Source organism: Eschrichtius robustus, chromosome 3 (assembly GCF_028021215.1).
Source record: "Eschrichtius robustus isolate mEscRob2 chromosome 3, mEscRob2.pri, whole genome shotgun sequence".
Lineage (NCBI taxonomy): Eukaryota > Metazoa > Chordata > Mammalia > Artiodactyla > Eschrichtiidae > Eschrichtius > Eschrichtius robustus.
In genome coordinates this window covers 184,230,748-184,251,560 of record NC_090826.1, presented here as the reverse complement: position 1 = coordinate 184,251,560, position 20,813 = coordinate 184,230,748, and the positions used below count along the sequence as shown (strand labels likewise).

The window sequence follows — 20,813 nt, the reverse complement described above, 5'->3', positions numbered from 1 at the left end:
GAAGTCTGATGACCTACACCTGGCTGTCCCTGAAACAGCGGACTTCCTGGTCAGCAAGTAGACAAGAAGGGGCTTCAGCTCTCCCCCTCAGTGGTCCATTTCTGCACGCTTCAAACTCGGAAACTGAGTAAGTGCAGCCACAAAGAAGTTGCACAGCTAGTATTGTGCTCAAATATCAAGTGATGAATTCAGAGCATTCATGTGAAAACATTGATCAGACATTATTTAGTTAGTTCACACTACCCTGTGTGAACTTTGATGTTTACCAAGAGGATTTCATTACACTGGCTTCCTGGTAGTGCACTGAATTCACAGTCATGCGCATAACTGTAAATGAAAGCAGCCTTCAGACCAACACCATCACTGGTGGACCATTTTCAATTACACGCCACTGGGATAATTAGCATGTGGGTCTTAACTGTCCTTCTAATCTTATGGATTTCTACTGTGGGGGGACAAGGTAAGCTGAAAACATGAAAACAGCTCTGAATATGTATTTCCTCTCTCAAATGCGTGTGTTGGTTGTGTGTACATATATTTTGAAATGAATACATGGGTGAGAACATTGTGAAGGAAGGATCATCACTTTTCTTTTTATGGAAATATTTTCTAATATGCAATTAGAGGAAAATAGAATTAAATAAATGTTCTCTGTTCTTTAAGTTATGAAGTGTAAATAGCCACCAAATACAAAATCTGGAGAGGAATTAAATGCTGAAAAATCTGCATATAATGAAGGCAAAAGAGTGAAGTACCAGTGTAATTCTGCATAAATTCTGCAATGCCACTGACCAGGAAAAGTATCCCAAGAAAATTTGGACACCTTCAACGTGTTTGAATTTTCATTTTTGAAGTTAAGATTTAAATATTATTAAAACCAAGAATTTCCTATTTCAATCTAATTATCACTTGCTAAAGAAAAATCTCTTATTTATTTATTATTTTTTATTAAAATATAGTTTGATGTACAATAGTATGTCACTTTCAGTTGTGCTACATAGTGATTTAACATTTGCTTACATTATGAAATGGTCACCATGATAAGTCTTAGTAACCATCTGTCCCCAAAGTTATTACAAAACTATCGATTATATTCTTTATGCTGTACATTATATCCCTGTGGCTTATTTATTTATATAACAGGAAGTTTGTACCTCCTAATCCTCTTCACCTATTTAACCCCTCCACCACGTTCTTCCCCCCTGGAAACCACCTGTTTGTTCTATCTGTGAGTCTGTTTTTGTTTCGTCTTGTTTGTTTCTTTGTTTGTCTTGTTTTTTAGATTTTATATGTAAGTGAGGTCATACAGTTTTTGTCTTTCTCTGTCTGACTTATTTCACTTAGCATAATACCCTCCATATCCATCCACGTTGTCACAAATAGCAAGATTTTCATCTTTTTTTATGGCTGAGTAATATGCCATGATATGTACAAATACCACATCTTCTTTGCCCATTCATCTATCTATGGACACTTAGGTTGCTTCCAAATCCTGGCTATTGTAAATAATGATGCTATGAACTTTGGGGTGCATGTATCTTTTTGAATTAGTGTCTTATCTCTTTTAATAGACAGTAGAGTATATCCTTATTTTTATATGTAATAAAACTAGTGAAATATCAATAAATTATTTGCTTTTTCTGAGCTTTTCAACCAAGGTTGAAAATGAAAAAAAAAATGTACATCACTTCCCCATTAACACCAAACACTATGTCTCACAATATTTAAAAAATTGTCACATTTTATTTCGTGTTGAAATAAAATCCATCATATCCAAATAATTGCAAATGAAATCTCTAACAAGGTCTAGGCTAACTGATTAAACTAAAATGGGATTTTAGTCATGTGTTTTACTGTTTGATTTTCAGAAAGCATTTATTTTGCTGCTTTGTTGCTTGCTAATTTTTGCACGTAGTTGAAGTTTTCTTTGGGCAGTGTCTCTTCAGTCCTAACATAATAAAAAATAGGAACTATAAAATTCTTCCCTTAAAAAGTTGCAAAACATTATCTCTACAGACTTGAAACTCATTCTAGTTTGTTTCTACTTTTATCATTGAGTTATAATCACAGGACAAGAGTTAACTAATGGGAAAAAAAGGAATTTTTCTCCAATAACAGACATTGCTTTGCCAATTAAAAATACCGACTTCTCTGGTTAGCCTACAGTAAGGGCTAGATCTTCACCACATCCTCACTGAAGAACTGTGTGTATGGGTGTATTTGATTTTTTTTTAACCTGTGTGTCTGGTATATGTTGTTTTAAACACCACTTAGAATGGACAGTAAGAGGGGATTTCTAAATGGGGAAAAAAGCAGAGGAAGATGAGTGTGAAATATAATCATATGTATGATTTTGACAACCCCTAATCCAGAAAAAGATGTTCAAGCTTCAATCTAGTCTCCTGGAGAACCTTTAGTGAAGCTCTATCCGAAAGTGTGTAGATGTTAAATGACTTGTATGTTTGTGTTGCACTACTGTTTATATGCCTTGAGAGACTGGCCAAAGAGCAAAAGCAACACTCTAAAGTAACATTTTTATATAAGTCAAAAATTCTTCATGCTTTCAGTAGTAAAATATTTGTCAAACACTATATACTTCACATTGCATCAAGAAGCTCAAAAGAATGAAAACTCCATGTCTCTTTACAACTTACAGAGTCCTATGAGGAAAGCAAACCATGTAAACAAATAGATTGCAAGATTGTGTGTGTGTGTGTGTGTGTGTGTGTGTGTGTGTGTATCCATGCGCATCCCATAGGAAATATACTCACAAGGTTTTACCAGAAAGTAGGGACTTGAGAAATTATTTTCTACTTTTGGAGTGGGTAATTGGGTAAAGGAGACCGTGAAGGGAAGTTAACATTCAGAGCCAGCACCAGTGTTGATATGCACAATGCCTATTTGCTAAATGTTGAAGAATGAGCTTTGAAGCATGGGTAGAATAGGGACAATTGGAGGATAGAAGCAAAGTTATTATGGATAGCAAAGAATATGTAGGTGCTATATAGAAATGCATGGAAATCAAATACCGTAATTTGAGGGGTAGACAAAGAATATCTGTAAAAGAATTATGGGAGGTACTACTCTCAATGTGTGAGGAGGGTCTTTTCTCAAAACTATCTAATGTAACATTTTTAAACACTTAGATAAGCAGCGTCAGGTTTCACAGGTGAAATACTTCTGGAATTACTAGTTTCAAATATTGTGCAACATTGAGAATTACCTCCAGATAAGTGGAAAGGGGGAATTTCCCTGGTTAGCTAATTTGTGAGCTGAGTCTCTGTAAGTGTTTTTTTTTTTTTTCTTTTTCCAAATAAGGAGAAAAAAAAAAAACTACTTCATCTTCACTGCACCAGGAAAAAACAGACAAGATAGAGACTTCAGGTGGAGACACCTAGGACTATGATTCAGACTAGAGAAAGGACATGAATGGAGATGCCAGCATGCCATGTAGACCAGTGAGGTCTCCTACTGTCCTACTCTGCTTGGTTCTTAACCCGTTGTGTGAAATTTTCTTCTTGAAGATACTACAAAACAGGTTATATTTTACATGACTCCAACATGTACATTTTACATTCATTGACAGCAGCCTCTTCAGATACTCTTGTACTCATAATTAGAGATCTTTCTTTGTTCTTAACTAATTAGTACAATGGAAGGCATTAAGCTAAAGGAATTTAAGCTGGATGAAAGAAAACAATATCCATAAGATGACTAAAACATGATTTGATGATTCACAAATGTAGATTCATATTTAATACTTCAGTTTTGTTTTATTTTTCCCAGTGAGACATTGTGATTTTCCAAAAATAAACCATGGAATTTTATATGAAGAAAAGAAATACAAGCCATTTTTCCCACTTCCTATTGGGAATTTTTTCTATTATTCCTGTGAATATAATTTTATGTCTCCTTCAAAATCCTTTTGGACTCGCATAACATGCACAGAGGGAGGATGGTCACCGACACCAAAGTGTCTCAGTGAGTAAACGCTTGATGTGGATGAATCATTCAGAAGGAGGATGTGGCAGATGGGGTCACGAGGTCTTGACAGACAGTCACAGGGATCAGGGCTAGAGGAGCCAGCAGAGATGAGAGATGAGTCCTTCTCTTATTGAGAAGTCTTTTATGAGAACCAAATGAGGAATAAATATATGAACTTTCTCGTATTATCTAGAAGTATGCTGCATATTTTAATTTTAAAAACTGATGATTAATATATTTCACTCCTAATATTTATTTCCTAATATTCATTTGGAATCAGCCTGGTCATATTTTTTCTTTAAAAAACAGTCATTGTGCATATACATTCTCTTTTGAAATGGACCATTCTCTTGAATATTGCAAGGATTACATAAGTTTTAGTATCTACGCTTTTACATTTTCCATAAATCACTTCTTTTGCCCTTAAAATTATGTCTGTATTAACCCTTCAATAAATGTGAAGAGCATACTCCGGAGGTAATAAGTGTATTAAAAGAGAAAAACAATGGGGGAGCAGAATAAATGAGCCAACAAAGGAGATAATAATGTTTTTTCTGTAAGAAACATTTATGAGAATTAAGAGAAAAATAGATATATTAAGATATTGTTTATACCTAAAAACATTTATAAAAATAAAATATTTTATTATAAAAACCATAGAAAAACAGAATGAAATGTTCATTTCCTTTTGTATATGAAATATATATGAAAAGTATATATTTCATCAATATAGTAGTATAATCTAAATTCTTTTAAAATTTTATTTTCATATTTTAATTTTAGCTTTGAAATTTTTCCATTAAAAAAAAAGATTATAAAATGCAAATGTATTTTACTATTGTTTTACCACTTCCATCTGGTACATTGAACAACTTTTGGTCCCTAGGACTGTGTTTCTTTCCTTTCGTGGAAAACGGTCGTTCTACATCTTCAGGACAAACACACCTGGAAGGCGACACTGTTCAAATTGCCTGTGATAAAGGCTACAGCCTCCCAAATAATCAGAGCATCATTGCATGTGCAGAAGGTGGCTGGTCCTCCCCTCCTGAATGCATATCCACCAGTAAGTAAAATGCTGACTTCTTAGATCCTGGAATATGTCGTGATTTTTTAAAAAGAAATAAATCTATTGTCAGGTGTTAAATATAGATTTCCCCACTTGCTTTTATCATTACGCATTTGTGTTTTAGTTCCAATTGTCTCTGAATGATTGTACAAATAACAACTTGCCTGCCTACACAAATCAAATGTATGTAATAAAAAGAAATATTAGACAAGAATGCAAACACTTGAAGATAGTACTTTATGTTAAAGTAACACCCATTTATTGTTTACAGTACATTAAAATGGTCACGTTAGTTGAAAGTAAACAACTACAAAAGTAGAATATTAAAGGGAAAAAATCCAATACCAGTTAAAATGTCTTAAAGCTAAGACAGTTTTTAATAATTAACCTTTTGTGTTAATATTAAATTCACATGCTTGATTCAATAAGCAATCAATTTCTATGCTTTAAAAATTTTGCACTTGTGAGATTTATTTCTATTTGTCAGTGGCTTAAAATCTGGAAAACAATTCCTTTGGAAACTTTATAATATGATGGCATCTCCCAGACCTGTGTGAACTCTTATAATTATCTTTCTAGCTTCCTGTAATCATTCTTAACTCTATGCCTGCACAGTTTAGTATTCAACCAGAGATTCGAGGAGACATAAAAACGTCTCTAGCTGTTTCTCATCATAACACCCATTCTTTGTTACTCTGCCCCGTGAATTCTAGCCACCATGGCCTCCAAAACTCTTATCTTGCTCTTCTCAGAAAGACCACAGGACCCTGCCTGGCTTCTCCCTCCCTGGGAGCTGGGACACTCACAGATATGCTTTGGGGTTTGGATTTTGTTTACCCGACTTTTCTTGGCCATCACGGGCCTGCACTGCCTAGTTTCCAGTTTTCCGGAAATATATTTTTTACAGTTTTCTAACTTTTTAACCAGTGGGAGGGAATGCTGATACCAGCTACTCCATCGTGCCAGGAAGTGGAGTCTTCTGGTATGCTTTTTAAAAAAAACAATTATGTTATCAAAATTATTCCACATCTTCAATATTTAAACCTTTAGAAAACAGAGTCTTATTAAAGCAGCTTGAATGACAACAGTCTCTCAGTTACCAGTGACGCCATGGTTTCTTTCAATTACAAAGGGCTTAAACATGACCAGTATTTGCCAAAAAAAGTAAAAGAATGAATTTATTGACATCATATCTGAAATGTCCAGTGGTTGAACAGGGTTCATGATGTATAGGCTTCAGTTACGGTACAAATATTTTATTGTCTTCTCCATCTCTAGAACAAGCTCTCTTCTTTTTGTGGGGTGATGGCAACTGCCAGCCCAGCAATTGAATTTCAGAAGCCTGACAACTCCATCTGAGCAGTGGTAACCCACCCAAGCTGGGTCCTGAGTACATTTTGTAAGACTCCATTTGCCTTTGAACAATTCTGTTGTTTTGTGGCACAAAAAGCATCCCAGGTTTAATTCATACTCACCCTGACCCAGAACTGGGATCAGCCACATCTCCAATGAGTCCTAGTTCCTTTTAATGGGTAATAGTACTTAGAAACTAAGTAGCCAAAATTAGCCTGCTTCAAAATTTAGTGTATTTTGCATTCAGACAAGAAGCATAGCAACTTATCTTTCAATCTCTCATCTGAAAATTGGCGCCTTCTCTTTCTGCCTGTTGCTAAATATTCCACGAATACAAGAGGACATTCTGAGTTTAGCAGAGTAGAAGCAGGAAGTCAAGGGTGTCCCAAGTGGAGGTACCCAGCAGAACACTGTGGATCCAAGGTCGGGTGGTGGATTCAGAACACCGTGGAGGGTCAATGATGTTCCAGGGCAACTGGACTCCAGCACCGGTTCTGAGAAACGTTACCTTTGTGTCCATGAGTAAATGACCACCTATTTGAGCTAAGGTTGCTCATCTGTAAAATGAGAATGTTAAACCAATAGGTCCCTGCCACTGCTCTCTCATTAACAATGACTAAAACCTGAAAGATTTTTCTTTATTTAAATCTCTAAGCTTTTCCCACCTGTGGTGGAAGCTCATATTTTATACCAACTGTGTTAGATTTATTGACAAATATTTAGTGAGAAATGGCTTTTTTAAAAAGGAGGATTCAAGTGGCAATGGAGGAAATAAAAAAGACTGGATAATGAAATAGTGGAGAGAGATACAGGAGATGAAAAACCAGTTAAGAGGACTATGAGGAAAGAACAGAGAAAAAGAAATAAATATCTAGAACAAGGGTTCTAAACTTTTCTTGAAGTTCGCACACCTTTTGTTCCCCAAAATAGGCTGTGGAAATGCTGACAAAATCATTAATCCTTTCATTAAATTAATCATGATACATGCATTTAATTTTTGTGGCAATAATAACAACATTGTAAATCACATGTTTTGGGTTTTCTCTTAATGCCATTGTCTTAGAAAGAAAGCACATTTTTGAAAATCATATCATCTGTATTTAAGCAGCTTCATGCCTTTATTAGAACCTGCAAAAGTGAAGAAAACCATGTCTCACACTAACACTTTCTTAAATATAGCAAATAAATTTTCAAGGAAGTCCTTTCATCATATCAAACTCTTTTCAAATACCACTGATTTTCTTGCAGTAACAAATTATCTTTGGTTTTATTTTCTTAGCATAGTAAGGTCACTACCAGTGCAGGCAGTCAACATGAAGCAATATTAGCTTACCTTCCAAAACAGGTACCTGCATTCAGTTACTCAAGTTATGTAAAAGACAGCCCCTGAAGTTATATAAAACAAAATATGTGCAAAACCCATTGCAGCCCTGGTACAGTAATCAGTCTATTACATCTATCTATCTGACCATTTATACATATACATATATATATATACCCATATCTACATATATATGTAGATATAGTGATTTCTCTCTTATGGTAATTTTCATAGGTTCAGACAAACAAAAACTATTTTATGAATTGTTTCTACTGTATGTATCAATGTTACCAACTCACAAATTCATCTTAAGGACTACATTTGACATTTTCTATACTCTGTCGCATCCTCTTTTTACTATAACTTTTTATATTATTTGATAAAAACAACTTGATGCTTATTTTTATCATCAGATCACAATACTACGTTTGAACAGTATTATTTTGGCCATTTGTTGAGTTATTAAATGTTCATAGACATCTCTAAAGTGTTCTATCTGTTCCCAATTATTTAAAATTAGGAGACCACTGTATCTGCTCTACCTGCTAATTTACCTCTTCTTTATTTATTGATACACAATTGTATGTAACTTAAGAATACGTTTCTGAAAAAATTTTCAAAAATGAACAAAGTCTAAGATTCTGAAGTTTCTGCTATTTTAGTGAAAGTCATATGGGCTTCAGGGATCAAAATGATTTTCAGTATAGCTCCCATATTCTTGCTGAAAAGGTCAGAGGTCATTTGTGATCATGTGTGATGCTATCTTTATAGGCTATAATTAAATGGGTAGAGTATTTAAAGGCAAACTTTAAAACGAATTTATCTAATTGTAAAACTCTAAACAATGGTGCTTCACAATTTGTTTGTCATTGTATTGGTTTCCTATGGCTGCTGTAACAGATTGCCACAAACTTGGTGACTTAAAACAACACAGATCTATTTTCTTACAGTTCTGGAGCCCAGAAATCCAAAACCAGTTTCTCTGGGCTAAAGTCAAGGTGTAAGCAGGGCTGGCTTCTCCTGATACCTCTGGGGAAGACTCTGTTTCCATACTTTTTCCACCCGACAGAGGTCACCTGCTTTCCTTGGTTAACGGCCCCTTCCTCCATCTTCAAAGCCAGTAGTTTAACATCTTCAAATATTTTTCTCCCTGTCCCTCTCTCTCCACCATCACATCATCTTCTGTATGACTTTGACCCCTCCTGCATCCCTCTTACGAGGACCATTGTGATTACATCAGGCCCACCTGGATAACCCAGGAAAACTGCCCCATCTCCAGATCCTCAACTGGATCACAGCTGCAAAATTCTTTTGCCATTTGTAACGTTCACGGGTTCTGGGGATTAGAATGTGGACATCTTTGGGGGCCACTGTTCAGCCTACCACAGTCATTTACAATAAAAACAATGAGCATATGAAATCACAGAATCCTACTCCTTAACAACTAAAGGAATGGAAAGTCTACCTGAGTAAAAACCTGGCCTCAGAGGAGCTATCCACAGCCTCATTTTCCCTGTTCTCATTGTCCTGTCTCAACATGTCCCAAACTTCAAGAGACAACTGCTTTACTATTTATTATGTAGTATTTGGTCCCCCAGTTACGAATTCAGTGCCACTTCTGATCTGATACAGGACCTGGTCTGAGACTCGAGTTAGGTGAATTCTGACGACTAAGAAGTCCAAACCAGTGTAAAAACTTAAGCAAGGGGTCCAGTTTATTGCAAATCACCCATAATTCTTTATAGGGAATTATTAAATTACTGAATCAAGTTTCTCTTTTGCAAACCAAAACTGTACTGGCAAGAGTTCTTTGCTTGCTTTTTCAAGAACAACACAGTTATTTATGATTTGCCTTATTCTATGTAAAATATTTTATATAGTTTCCTAGAATATTTTCTTTGAGACTTTATAGCTAGTTACTTTTTAACAGACTAAAAATGTGGACTGCAAGGATAATTCTAAGCTGTAGTTTTCCTGGCATGCGGCTTACTTTTTTCTTTTTATAGTCGTATTCATTGATTTATCATGAAAAATTTTAACAAATACTTATATTTTCCATGGTTTTTTTTCAGAAAAATGTTTAAAAACTGATATTGTAGTTGGCAATGGGTTTTTGTCTGAATCAGAATATGCTTATCCCATAAATAGAGAAACACAATATAAATGTAAACCAGGATATGCAACAGCAGATGGAAAAACGTCAGGGACAGTTCAGTGTTTGCAAGGTGGATGGTCAATTCAACCAATTTGTATTAGTAAGTAATTTTATATTTTCCTATGCATTTTTCTGAACCTGCAACATGAAAGTTTACTTCAGCTATTTTTTTTCCTTCTTCAGGGATTAGGTGACACCATATAAAATGATGTCAAACCCTTTTTTAAAAAATGTATTAATAAAGTACATTATACTCCTATGCCAGATTGATTTAACTTCCTTGGTTATGTTTTTCCATCTCTTCAAAGGAGATACTCCTTCTCTTGAGTTGTTTTTTTTTTTCCTAGAAGAAATGCCATTATTTTAAAAATGGAAAGAAAACTAATTAGGTTTACAGAGCTTCAGGCACAGCTTAATTTACTTGAGACTAAGATCTTTATGCACGTATCTTCACCATTTTCAAATTCTCAGTCTCCTGTAGTTGATTTCTTGTTCCTTTTAATACAAGTTGTGAGTCTAGGGAATAAGCTGCATCCGCGGTGCAGCGTTCAAAGGACACAAATACTAAGCTCTTTTCAATCCATAATCTGATGCTGCAGAGAAGGAACAGGTCTAGAAATTCTTATAATTTGTGAATATTTGAGACGTATGGGTGGGTGGCAGGCTCTTGTTTCTGGGAAACTTACACCCAATGGATTTCTGATTTTTATAGTTTTTCTTAGGCGAAAAAAAAAGTGCTAAATCTGTACTCTTTAATCAAGTTAAGAGGCATGGAAAAAATCTTAAATTTGGTAGGACTTGAAGTTATACAGGGATATTTTATTCTCTTTCTTAACGCAGACTTCCTAAAATTGATGTCGTAAGTGTGTTATTATCTAAGTTTTACTCAGTCATATTTTCAGAAACGTCAACTTCTACTATATCTTCTTCTACTTCTTATCCTTTCTTTTAATTTCTGTTCTTTTCATAGATTCTTAGTAAAGAAGAGGTATAAAATCTTTTCTTATAATATCCTCAGTTTATGGAGTTCTAAAAGCCAAGTGTGTATTCTTTACTTTTACTAAAATTAGGAAGAATAATCTATCACAAACTACACTACTACAGAAGAGAAAATTCTTTCTATTAGTATATGTACTTATGTATCTGAATACAACTCTTTCAGATACTTACTGTATTATTGTTTAACTGTAACTGAAAATCTATCTGAACACATAAACACAGGAACTGTTATTCCGGAGTCTGGAAAAAAATTTTTTTCTGTTGCTTCCCCCATCTATAGACGGGCTTCAAAGTGAAAATAGCACAGTCCAAAAATGCTATTTATGTCATTGTGAGGAGTTAGATGATTCTGAGGCTCATTGAGGACAAAGACATGACCTCGGGGTGGCAGTTGCACACCGTGAGCTTTATTTGGGTGCCATGGGGATAGGGGGATGCCAGGAAAGTCCCTCAGAGCAGGAGAACTTTCCAGAGACAGCAGTGTGTGGCTGCACCCAGAGGGGAAAGAAAACAAGGGAGCTCCTGGGGCAGAGGGGACTCAGAAAGGAAGATTCACACACATCTGAGGGGTACTCCCAGCACAGCGGGGCGGCTCGGGACAGAGAGTTTGTGGGGCTGTAGCAGCCTGGCGTCTTTTAAGGCCACAGGTGTCTGTTTTAGGAGATGTTCATAACTTCCAGAGGAGAGTTCTCTTTCCCTTTCTCTACTGAGAGGAGAATAGATCAATGTGCCAGCTACCCTATAAGAGCTCAAGTCTAATAATGTTGAGGTTCCTTTCCTATGGTGCAAAGCCATTGCATGGGCAGGATAACATCAGGCTGCCTTTGCATCTGGTTCATCGGGGCCTGATGGATTAGGGACACGGGCTCTGAGAACTTGCACTATGGCTGTCGGTAGGCAGTAAACTACATAGTATCTTATCCAGAGAACTAATGTTTCCTGTCACGATATGTGTGTGTGTGTGTGTGTGTGTGTGTGTGTGTGTGTGTGTGTGTAGGTACGTATATACGCTGCCTGCTATTTAGTGCATTACTGTTAGAATATATACTATAGATAGATAGATAGAACTACATATATATATGTATTTTTTACCAAAGACTTGGTGTATTTTATCCAAGAATGGATAGATAAGGAAAATGTAACTAAAATTAATTTTTACTAAATTATTAGTAATGATGTTTTCTATAAGGTCATTTATTTATTAAGACATAATGATGGTTAAATGTTATTGTTGGCTGGTTGTGTGCTTGGGGTTAACAGTAGAAATAAAATTCTGATTTTTTATTTGCCTCAGAGTCCTGTGATAGGCCGGTATTCGTGAATGCCAGAAGCAAAGGTAAGGACACGTGGTTTAAGCTCAACGACAGGCTGGACTACGAATGCCACGATGGCTATGAGAACCGGGATGGACGCACCACAGGCTCCGCAGTGTGTGGTGAAGACGGCTGGTCCCATTTGCCCACATGCCATGGTAAGTACTTGTTTATCTAGAAAATAAAAACAATTCTTGATGGGTTTCTTTTTGGTAGGCTTTCTAGAAAGATGTTTCCTAAGTAGCAATCGTCAAAATTCAAGGTATGTCCACATAGCTTTAAGAAGCCAAAGTAAAATACGATATAATAACAGATCTTTGCAAAGCACTTAGCCCGCTCAGAATAAAGTTGCTTGCATGCCATACACAAACGGATTATCTTAGAGTTTTGGAGGTCCGTGTCCTGAAATCAAGGTGTCATGTAAATAAGTTCATTTGTATCTTTTTTTTTTAGATTCCACATATAAGCGATATCACACGATATTTCTCTTTCTCTGTCTGACTTACTTCACTCAGTATGACAATCTCTAGGTCCATCCACGTTGCTACAAATGGCATTATTTCATTCTTCTTAATGGCTGAGTAGTATTCCATTGTACGTATGTACCACATATTCTTTATCCATTCTTCTGTTGATGGACATTTAGGTTGCTTCCTTGTCTTGGGTATTGTAAACAGCGCTGCAATGAACATTGGGGTGCGTGTATCCTTTCGGACCATGCTTTTCTCCAGATATATGCCCAGGAGTGGGATTACAGAATCATATGGTAGCTCTAGTTTTAGTTTCTTAAGGAAACTCAGAAACAGACTCGCAGACTTAGAGAACGAACTTATGGTTACCAGCGGGGAAGGGTGGGGGGAAGGGATAGTTAGGGAGTTTGGGATTGACATGTACACACTGCTATATTTAAAATGGATAACCAACAAGGACCTACTGTAGAGCACAGGGAACTCTGCTTAATATTCTGTAACAACCTAATTGGGAAAAGAATTTGAAAAAGAATAGATACATGTATATGTAGAACTGAATCACTTTGCTGTACACCTGAAACTAGCCAACATTGTTAATCAACTATACTTCAATATAAAATAAAAAGTTAAAAAAAAAAAAAAGAATGCTTGCTCTGGTAAAGTGTATGCATTTACGTAAAATGTGTCAGATCAAGGTTCCTTCTAGAAAGAATCTGTCTCCTTGCCTTTTACCACTTCTCTAATCTATTTGCATTTTTTGGCTCATGGCCGCTTCCTCAAATCACTTCAACCTCTGGTTCTGTTGTCACATTTTCTACTTTGTTTCTGACCCTCCTCTCTCTTATAAAGACCCTTGTGATTACGTTGGACCCACCACTGCACAGGTAATTCAGAATAATCTCTCTTTCTCAAGGTCTTCACCTTAATTACATCTGCAAAGTTTGTTTTCCATGTAAGGTAACACATTTGCAAGTTTCAGAGACTAGGATATGGACATCTTTGGGGGCCATTATTCCGTCTACAGCATCATATAATAACTTTATGTGAATAAACAAGCTGGAAAATTCTGTATCATCCAAGATCAAGTATTTTCAATGGAACTTTTTTTCCAATTGGATAAGAAAAATAATGTAAACAATCAGTAAAGAATTGTTGTGCAAAATATTGGAATAAAATACAGATACAAGGATGCAAATTTTATAGAAGCTGAGTGAGTTGCATTCCAGAGGGATATGCATAAATAAACTGTTATTAAACCATTAAATTGCCAATAACGATACATAAAACTGGGTAGTTTAGATAATATTTCTGAGATTATTTAATTAGAAAATATCTCATTGCACTTTTTTGATGTGTGCCTGATCTATTGAGAGTGTTTATTTTGTCTTGATTGTCATTTATATTTTCACATGTGAATTTCAATGTATTATTCTATAAATGAATCTTTAATAACAGAAGGTCAAATGAGAGAGATACACACATATATTCATTTATACATCCATTTCTAATTGAATCAGAAGGTATCCATAATGTTTTAGTTTTTACAAACATACTAGGTTGACCTGAAATAAATGGACTGTCAGTTATTTCTCCAGCAATGAGTTTATTTGGGATCAGCAGAGAATTGCAGCTTGGGGTCTGCAACCATGAAGAGCCACGCGCAAGTCCCTGCATGGCAAGGGAAGGAGACCTCTGCTACAGAGCAGAAAAGGAAGTCAGGAGGACTATGTAAACAATGGCTTTTCATTGGCTGAGTCCTTGCAGGAAAGAAGAGTCTTTCTTCTTCCTGTTGGGCTCTGTTATGATCACAGGGTGTGAGAGCTCCCCCTTCTGGTCTCCTGACTTTATTGAATTGAGGTTTCTGTTAATTTTTTACAAGTGATACAGTTGGATATAATGGAAAGATTCAGAAATCTAGAGACAACTGAGCCACGTGTTTTTGATATTTAGTTCCTTGTTTATAAAATTAAGAATTGCTTTTTAATGCTCCCTCCTACTTAAAATTTCTATGTCTTATTCAAGCATTCCAGTTATCTACTTTCTAAACATAACTATCATTTTTAATGAGAAAATGTAATTAAATACGTTGTGCTTTAATTTTTATTACTGGAAAGAAGGCTTTTCATGTGCTTTGATTGTGAAAATTATTCCTATTCTATTTTATAAACAAATTATAAAAGTTATTAAATTTTATTGTTAACTAAACAAAGTGAATAATTTATTTTATAAGTAACTTCTCAGAACTTGTCTATTACAATCCTGAAGAGATTGTCATACAAATTTTACCTTTCTACTCAATTTCCTAACTTTTCTAAGGGGTCTTACACATATTTGTTGGATGCAAATATTTTTTTAAAGGCAAGAATATATGCTGCTCTGTATATGAAGCCCCCTGAATCTTATTTTTATACAGCAGATGTTAAATTCATTTTTGCAATGATTATTTCACATATATTCATTTACTTTAATTTTATCTTTAGAAATAGAATGTCATCTTCCATTTTTGGAAGCAAATGTAGATGCTCAGCCAAAACAAGAAAAATACAAAGTTGGAGACGTGTTGAAATTCTCCTGCAGACAAAGACTTAGAAGAGTTGGGCCGGATTCAGTTCAATGTTACCAATTTGGGTGGTCACCTAATTTTCCAACATGCAAAGGTCAATATTTATTTTAGAATTGATGAAACAAGAATTAGATTTTTATATTAAATCTATGTATTTTATTGACTCATATCTGTAATTGACAAACTGCAAAAAATGTCAAAGGTGGTATTTTAACTGAGAAGGAGGAGGGGTGATAGGCCATAGTAATTGAGTTGCATAGATTATTTAATTTTTTTTTTATCAAGGGGTAATTCTACCTCTGAGTTTTGAAATATACAATGGGATTTTATAGATCAAAATATAGTGGCTGGGATTAAGAAGTGCTAAGGTGTTTTCCCCTTAATCTCGTTAAAAATATATACTTTAAAAAATATTGCGTGGGCCTTGATATATTTCTATTAAATAATTAAGGAAATAACCAAATCATTGTAAATATGTGTTATTCAATTTAAAACAATGATAATTTGTAACTTGTTTCAGTTGACATTATTTGATCAAATTGTTTTAGGTGTTTATAGATATTACTTAATAAAAGCTATAATTGTATGTGTATATCATACCACACATTTGATACTTATTAACTTTTGTATAATATACAGATTATTGACCTACTTTAAAATCTTTAAGCGTGCAACTTAATATCCTGGCTATGTAATAAATAACCTGCAAAATATTGTGGTTAGGGGAAAACCAGGATATTTGGATTTAGAAAGAATATAAGATTGTACTAAAAAATTATTGCTAGTTTGAAGAAATGTAATAAGATGTTTTATGAATGTAGGTAAATGTCCTTATTTCTTAGATAGATATTCCAAAGAATTTAGAAGTAAAATCTCACTGTTTATCATTTATTTTAAATTACTTCACAAAAAAATAAGCAAATTGGGAAAAATGTAATATTTATATACCTAGATGATCAATATGTGTTTATTATGCATTTTTCTTCATTAATTTGTTCAAAATTATTCATACTAAAATGTCAAAATTTGAGAAAAATAGTAGTCAATGAACTATATACACAGTAAAAACAAACCTGAAAAAAAATAGGAATGTAGTATAAATGTAATTTAGTTCCAGATCAACCAAAATAGTAACTCCACATTTTGCCATATTTATAAGACCATGTAAGCATTATTTACAAAGTTTATTTTATTATAGGGCAAGTACAGTCATGTGGTCAACCTCCTCAACTCCCCAATGGGAAAATCAAGGGCATAAAACAAGAAAAGTATGAACACGGTGAAATGGTGGAATATAATTGCAATCCTAATTTTCTAATGAAGGGACCTAAGAAAATACAATGTATGGATGGAGAATGGACAACTTTGCCCACCTGTGTTGGTAAATAGATATTTATGTTTAAACAGAAGAGCTACTTTTACTTTGTACTTATATATAAATACATATGTAAAAAGATTTAAAATATTTTAAAACTAAACATATCTTTTATGATGTTTTCTTAGAACCAGGGAAAACATGTGGATTTATACCTGAACTTGAGAATGGCTTTGGCCAGCCCTCTGTCCCTCCCTATCGACATGGAGTTTCAGTGGTGTTGAATTGCAGAAATACATATACAGTGATTGGAAATAATACAATTACTTGTATTGGTGGAATGTGGACTGAGCTTCCTAAGTGTGTTGGTGAGAATGCATTTCTCAATTTTATATGTGATTGTTTATAACTTTTTAAATCAATAAATATATTTATAGCAGCACATGCTGGTGCCCACCAGGTATTAAATTGTTAGGATGTAAGACACTTGTTGTTTGCTCCTTATTACTTAATAAACTGAATGGTTAAGGATTTCCTTTGATCTATGGATACTGTGCAAGATTACTGAGACACTAAGGGCTCTGTGAATCAAGAACATTTGGACCTCTGCTTTTTTTTTTTTTTTTTTTTGGCCGTGCCAGGTGGGATCTTAGTTCCCCAACCAGGGACCGAACCCATGCCTCCTGCACTGGGAGCACGGGTCCAGTGGTTAAGACTCCGTGCTCCCAATACAGGGGGCTTGTTTATACGTTTCCTCCACAGAAGTCATAAGATTTATTCCAGGTTTTTCTATCAGTCTATCTGCCTTGTGCTCTGCTCTTTCCCCTTGCGTTCCAGCAGTCCTTGGACTTCCAGCCATAATGCGTAAGTATTTGCCAGTTTTTTCCTGATAAGGTCAGATACTGGCCTCTTTTGTCCCATTTCCAGCAACCCCAATATATTAAAGCCTTTAATTTTGAGCTTTAAAAACTAGCAAGACTCTCTGCTGCTGTTCTTCTTCCAGATTCTAAAGTAGGCAACCCAGAGCCACTCCTTTTCCCCATCTCCTAGACTTTTGGATCATCAACTGACCTACTTCTGGGGATGAAAAGTTTAGCTGTTGCACCCCTTTGAGCCTGGCAGACACCTGGTCACTGGCAGTCTGTGATGACTCACTGGGAGGAAATGTCTCCCACCCCCAGGAAGGTGTAAGCTGTTCATGGTCACCGATCGTAGAAGGGGGATGCAGACGTCCAATCACCAGCATCACATGCTGTGCATTTAAAGTAGGAATTGTTGGAGAAAAACCACTTATCAGCAGAGAAGTAGCAGAACCCTCCATGTCTCATTATCCCATCCTTTGACACACTAAGGGGAAGGTTCCATAACAATCTATATATTTGTGGACAAAAGGGGAGAGATGTAACAATAAAAACCACCTCAACAAGCAGGAGCCTACTGGAAATGCATGTTTGGAGGGTGGATAGTGTTATCAGGGAAATTCTCCCTGGAGCATGGGACTGTGGGTCTTTGCTAAGCTTCTGAAATGTGGGAGTGATTGAACCTCAAAGAACATCCAGATTTATCTCTCCTTATTAATACTATACTCCCACAGACATACTTGTGCATCACCTCTTTTTATTATTTAAATGCTTTGAAAATATTTGAATGTAACTCCAAAAGGACTGTCCTTCAGTCAAAACCCTGGACCCGAGGAATCCATCTTGCACTCTCATTTCTCAAAAGACTTTCTGACATATTATTTTGTCATTCAAAGACAGGATACAGTTTTTTGCTTTCTTTTTCATTTTTTTGACAGCACAGCCTACCTCATGTAATGAAATGAAGAATAATTTTGTAGGATATTGCTTAAACGCATCAAGCATAATTTAATGATACCATAAGTATTTCAGATATTTTATTGAGGTGATTGCTTAGTTTCTGTTTAATAGTCTTATCTTGTATGGATATTTTCCTTTTTGATAGCAACAAACCAACTTAAGAGGTGTGAAAAACCAAGGCTTTATGCAAGAGGACTGTTAAGTTCATATAGGCATGAATTTAATCATAATGCCAAAATAAATTACAAATGTACTGGGAAGGATACATACGTACAAACAGTCTGCATCAACGGGAAATGGGACCCTGAACCAGACTGCATAGGTAAGATTTGTTTGAAAGATTTTGTAGATTCTTTGCTTCTTCACCAGAAAAATTCTCTTGAAATTGACATGCTTTTAAATTAAATTATTTACTGTGACATATAATTTTAAAATTGAAGATAAGTTAGAAACCACTCATAACACTGTTTCCAGACAAACATTATCCTTTAAGAACCCTGGATTTCTGGTCAAGATGATGTAGTAATGCCATTTTTACCCTATTACAGTCTCTCTAAGCCATTAAAAAAAAAAAAAAAACCTGTAAAAATAGAGCAAAAAGTCAATCTTCAATGACATTAGGAAACAACTAAAACCCAAATTACACACTGTGATGGATAATTGACATATATTGTGAATTCTGGACCAGAAGTCCAGAAAGTAGGCTGGGAAGAAAAAAGTACCTGATGTAAAAATTATTTCCTTAAGAATAAGTTTCACATTCTTTGAAGGCCTATTTTCAAATCATTTAACTTGAATAATAAGGTTATAAATCACAATTATAAATGGACACTGTATTAGATTAAAATAAACCAGGTAAAAAGACAGAGAGCTAACAGAGAAACAGCAACAAGATAGAGAAAATGGAGAGGGTGGATTACAGACTCCTTGACAGCAAAGTAGGAAGCCAGAAGAAAACAGAGTGATTTCTTCAAAGTACTTAAGAAAGTAATTGGTGACCAATTTTTCTATATACCAATATTATCCATTAATGATTACAAAATAAAGAAAATTTCAAACACAGGACAGACTAAGAGAATTTACCACTCAAAGACATACTTTGAAAGAGATCATATAAAATATATATGATGAAATAGTAACTCTTAACAAAAGAGTATGATAGCATTAGAAATTGTGAGGGAGAAAGTAATCGGAATATATTATTAAATTTAAATAAAGAATGATTTCAAGAAGATAAGGTAACTATAATTTGTTTAAAACAACTAAAATGTTTTCATTTTTATTAAATATTTTTTTCAACATACTTTTATTTTTATATATGGAAGTGAATATTGTTCTGAGAGTTTCAAGAATTTCAAAGCCTTTTATGTGCCCATGGGATGTTTACTTAAATTAACCACTTATTGTTCACCGTTACATTTCCAATATTAAAACACTATAGGTCACTTTCATAACCACAAAGAAATAATATTTAAAAGTAATAATGAAATTTGTCTACTCCCCTAGCCTTCGTTTTGTGAAATAATTCACTTCCAAATAACCTAATGAGATAGTATTTAAAATACTATTATTACTACTATTACTACTATTATTTAAAAAATTTAAAATTTAAAATTTAAGTTTTAAAATACTAAAATATTTTTAAAATACTAAATTTATATTATAATTATAAAAGCACATAGTAAAACCTATGAGGCGCGCAGTAACCAAAATTTAGAGTGACATTCACAGGCTTAAATGCGTATTATTTCTGGAAAAAATAAACTTGTATTTATATATATATTTATCTAATATATATATATTAGATAAATATATAGCTAGGGGAAAATGTACATTCCAGATATTAAGAGGAAAAAGAAATAATAAAATAAAAGCAGAAGTGAATGAAATAGACTATTTTACTTACAGCTGATCCATTAAGTAAAACTAATTCTTGAAAAGATTAAGCAGATCTAACGAATTTTACTCTAATCAAGAAGAATGGTGGGCAGTCTGAAAAAAGCATTCCACAACCAAAAAGTAGGTGAAAATACAAATATAGGAAAATATGAGAATACAATTTTTAAAATAAAGAAATTTAGGGAATTCCCTGGCGGTCCAGTAGTTAGGACTCCCAGCTGTCACTGCGGAGGACCTGGCTTCAATCCCAGGTCCGGGAACTAAGATCCCGCAAGCTGCACGGTGCGGCCAAAAAATTAAAATTTTTTAAAAAAATTTTTTAAATAAAATAAAGAAATGTAAAACATCACTGAAAAGGAAAATACCATAGGGCATTTATAGATTCTTGGGAGAATGCTTTTTCTGAAGATCTCCCTTGACATGGGTTAGTTACCTTGTAAAAGCTCTGCCAGCCCTGGATTTCACGTCCATTTCTCTGCTGACCTTTTCTCACTCCCCACAGCTGACTTTCCAGGTAGAGGCCTCCCCACGGGTACCATTCTAGCCACTGAGATT

General features: G+C 34.7%; 1 protein-coding gene across 5 annotated transcripts in view; it reads left to right on the top strand.

Moving 5' to 3' along the window:
- Positions 1-363: 363 nt before the first annotated feature.
- Positions 364-20,813, top strand: part of CFHR5 (complement factor H related 5) — a 43,523-nt gene continuing 23,073 nt past the window's right edge. For 3 of the 5 annotated variants that reach the window (XM_068541841.1, XM_068541839.1, XM_068541840.1), the window contains exons 1-9: positions 364-460; positions 3,787-3,981; positions 4,871-5,047; positions 9,797-9,979; positions 12,173-12,349; positions 15,142-15,318; positions 16,423-16,605; positions 16,728-16,907; positions 18,505-18,681. In XM_068541841.1, coding sequence (XP_068397942.1) covers positions 406-460; positions 3,787-3,981; positions 4,871-5,047; positions 9,797-9,979; positions 12,173-12,349; positions 15,142-15,318; positions 16,423-16,605; positions 16,728-16,907; positions 18,505-18,681 — 1,504 coding nt within the window. In that variant the 5' untranslated portion in view covers positions 364-405. The remainder of the gene's footprint in view (positions 461-3,786; positions 3,982-4,870; positions 5,048-9,796; positions 9,980-12,172; positions 12,350-15,141; positions 15,319-16,422; positions 16,606-16,727; positions 16,908-18,504; positions 18,682-20,813) is intronic. The other 2 variants (XM_068541842.1, XM_068541843.1) reach the window with 2 other exon arrangements.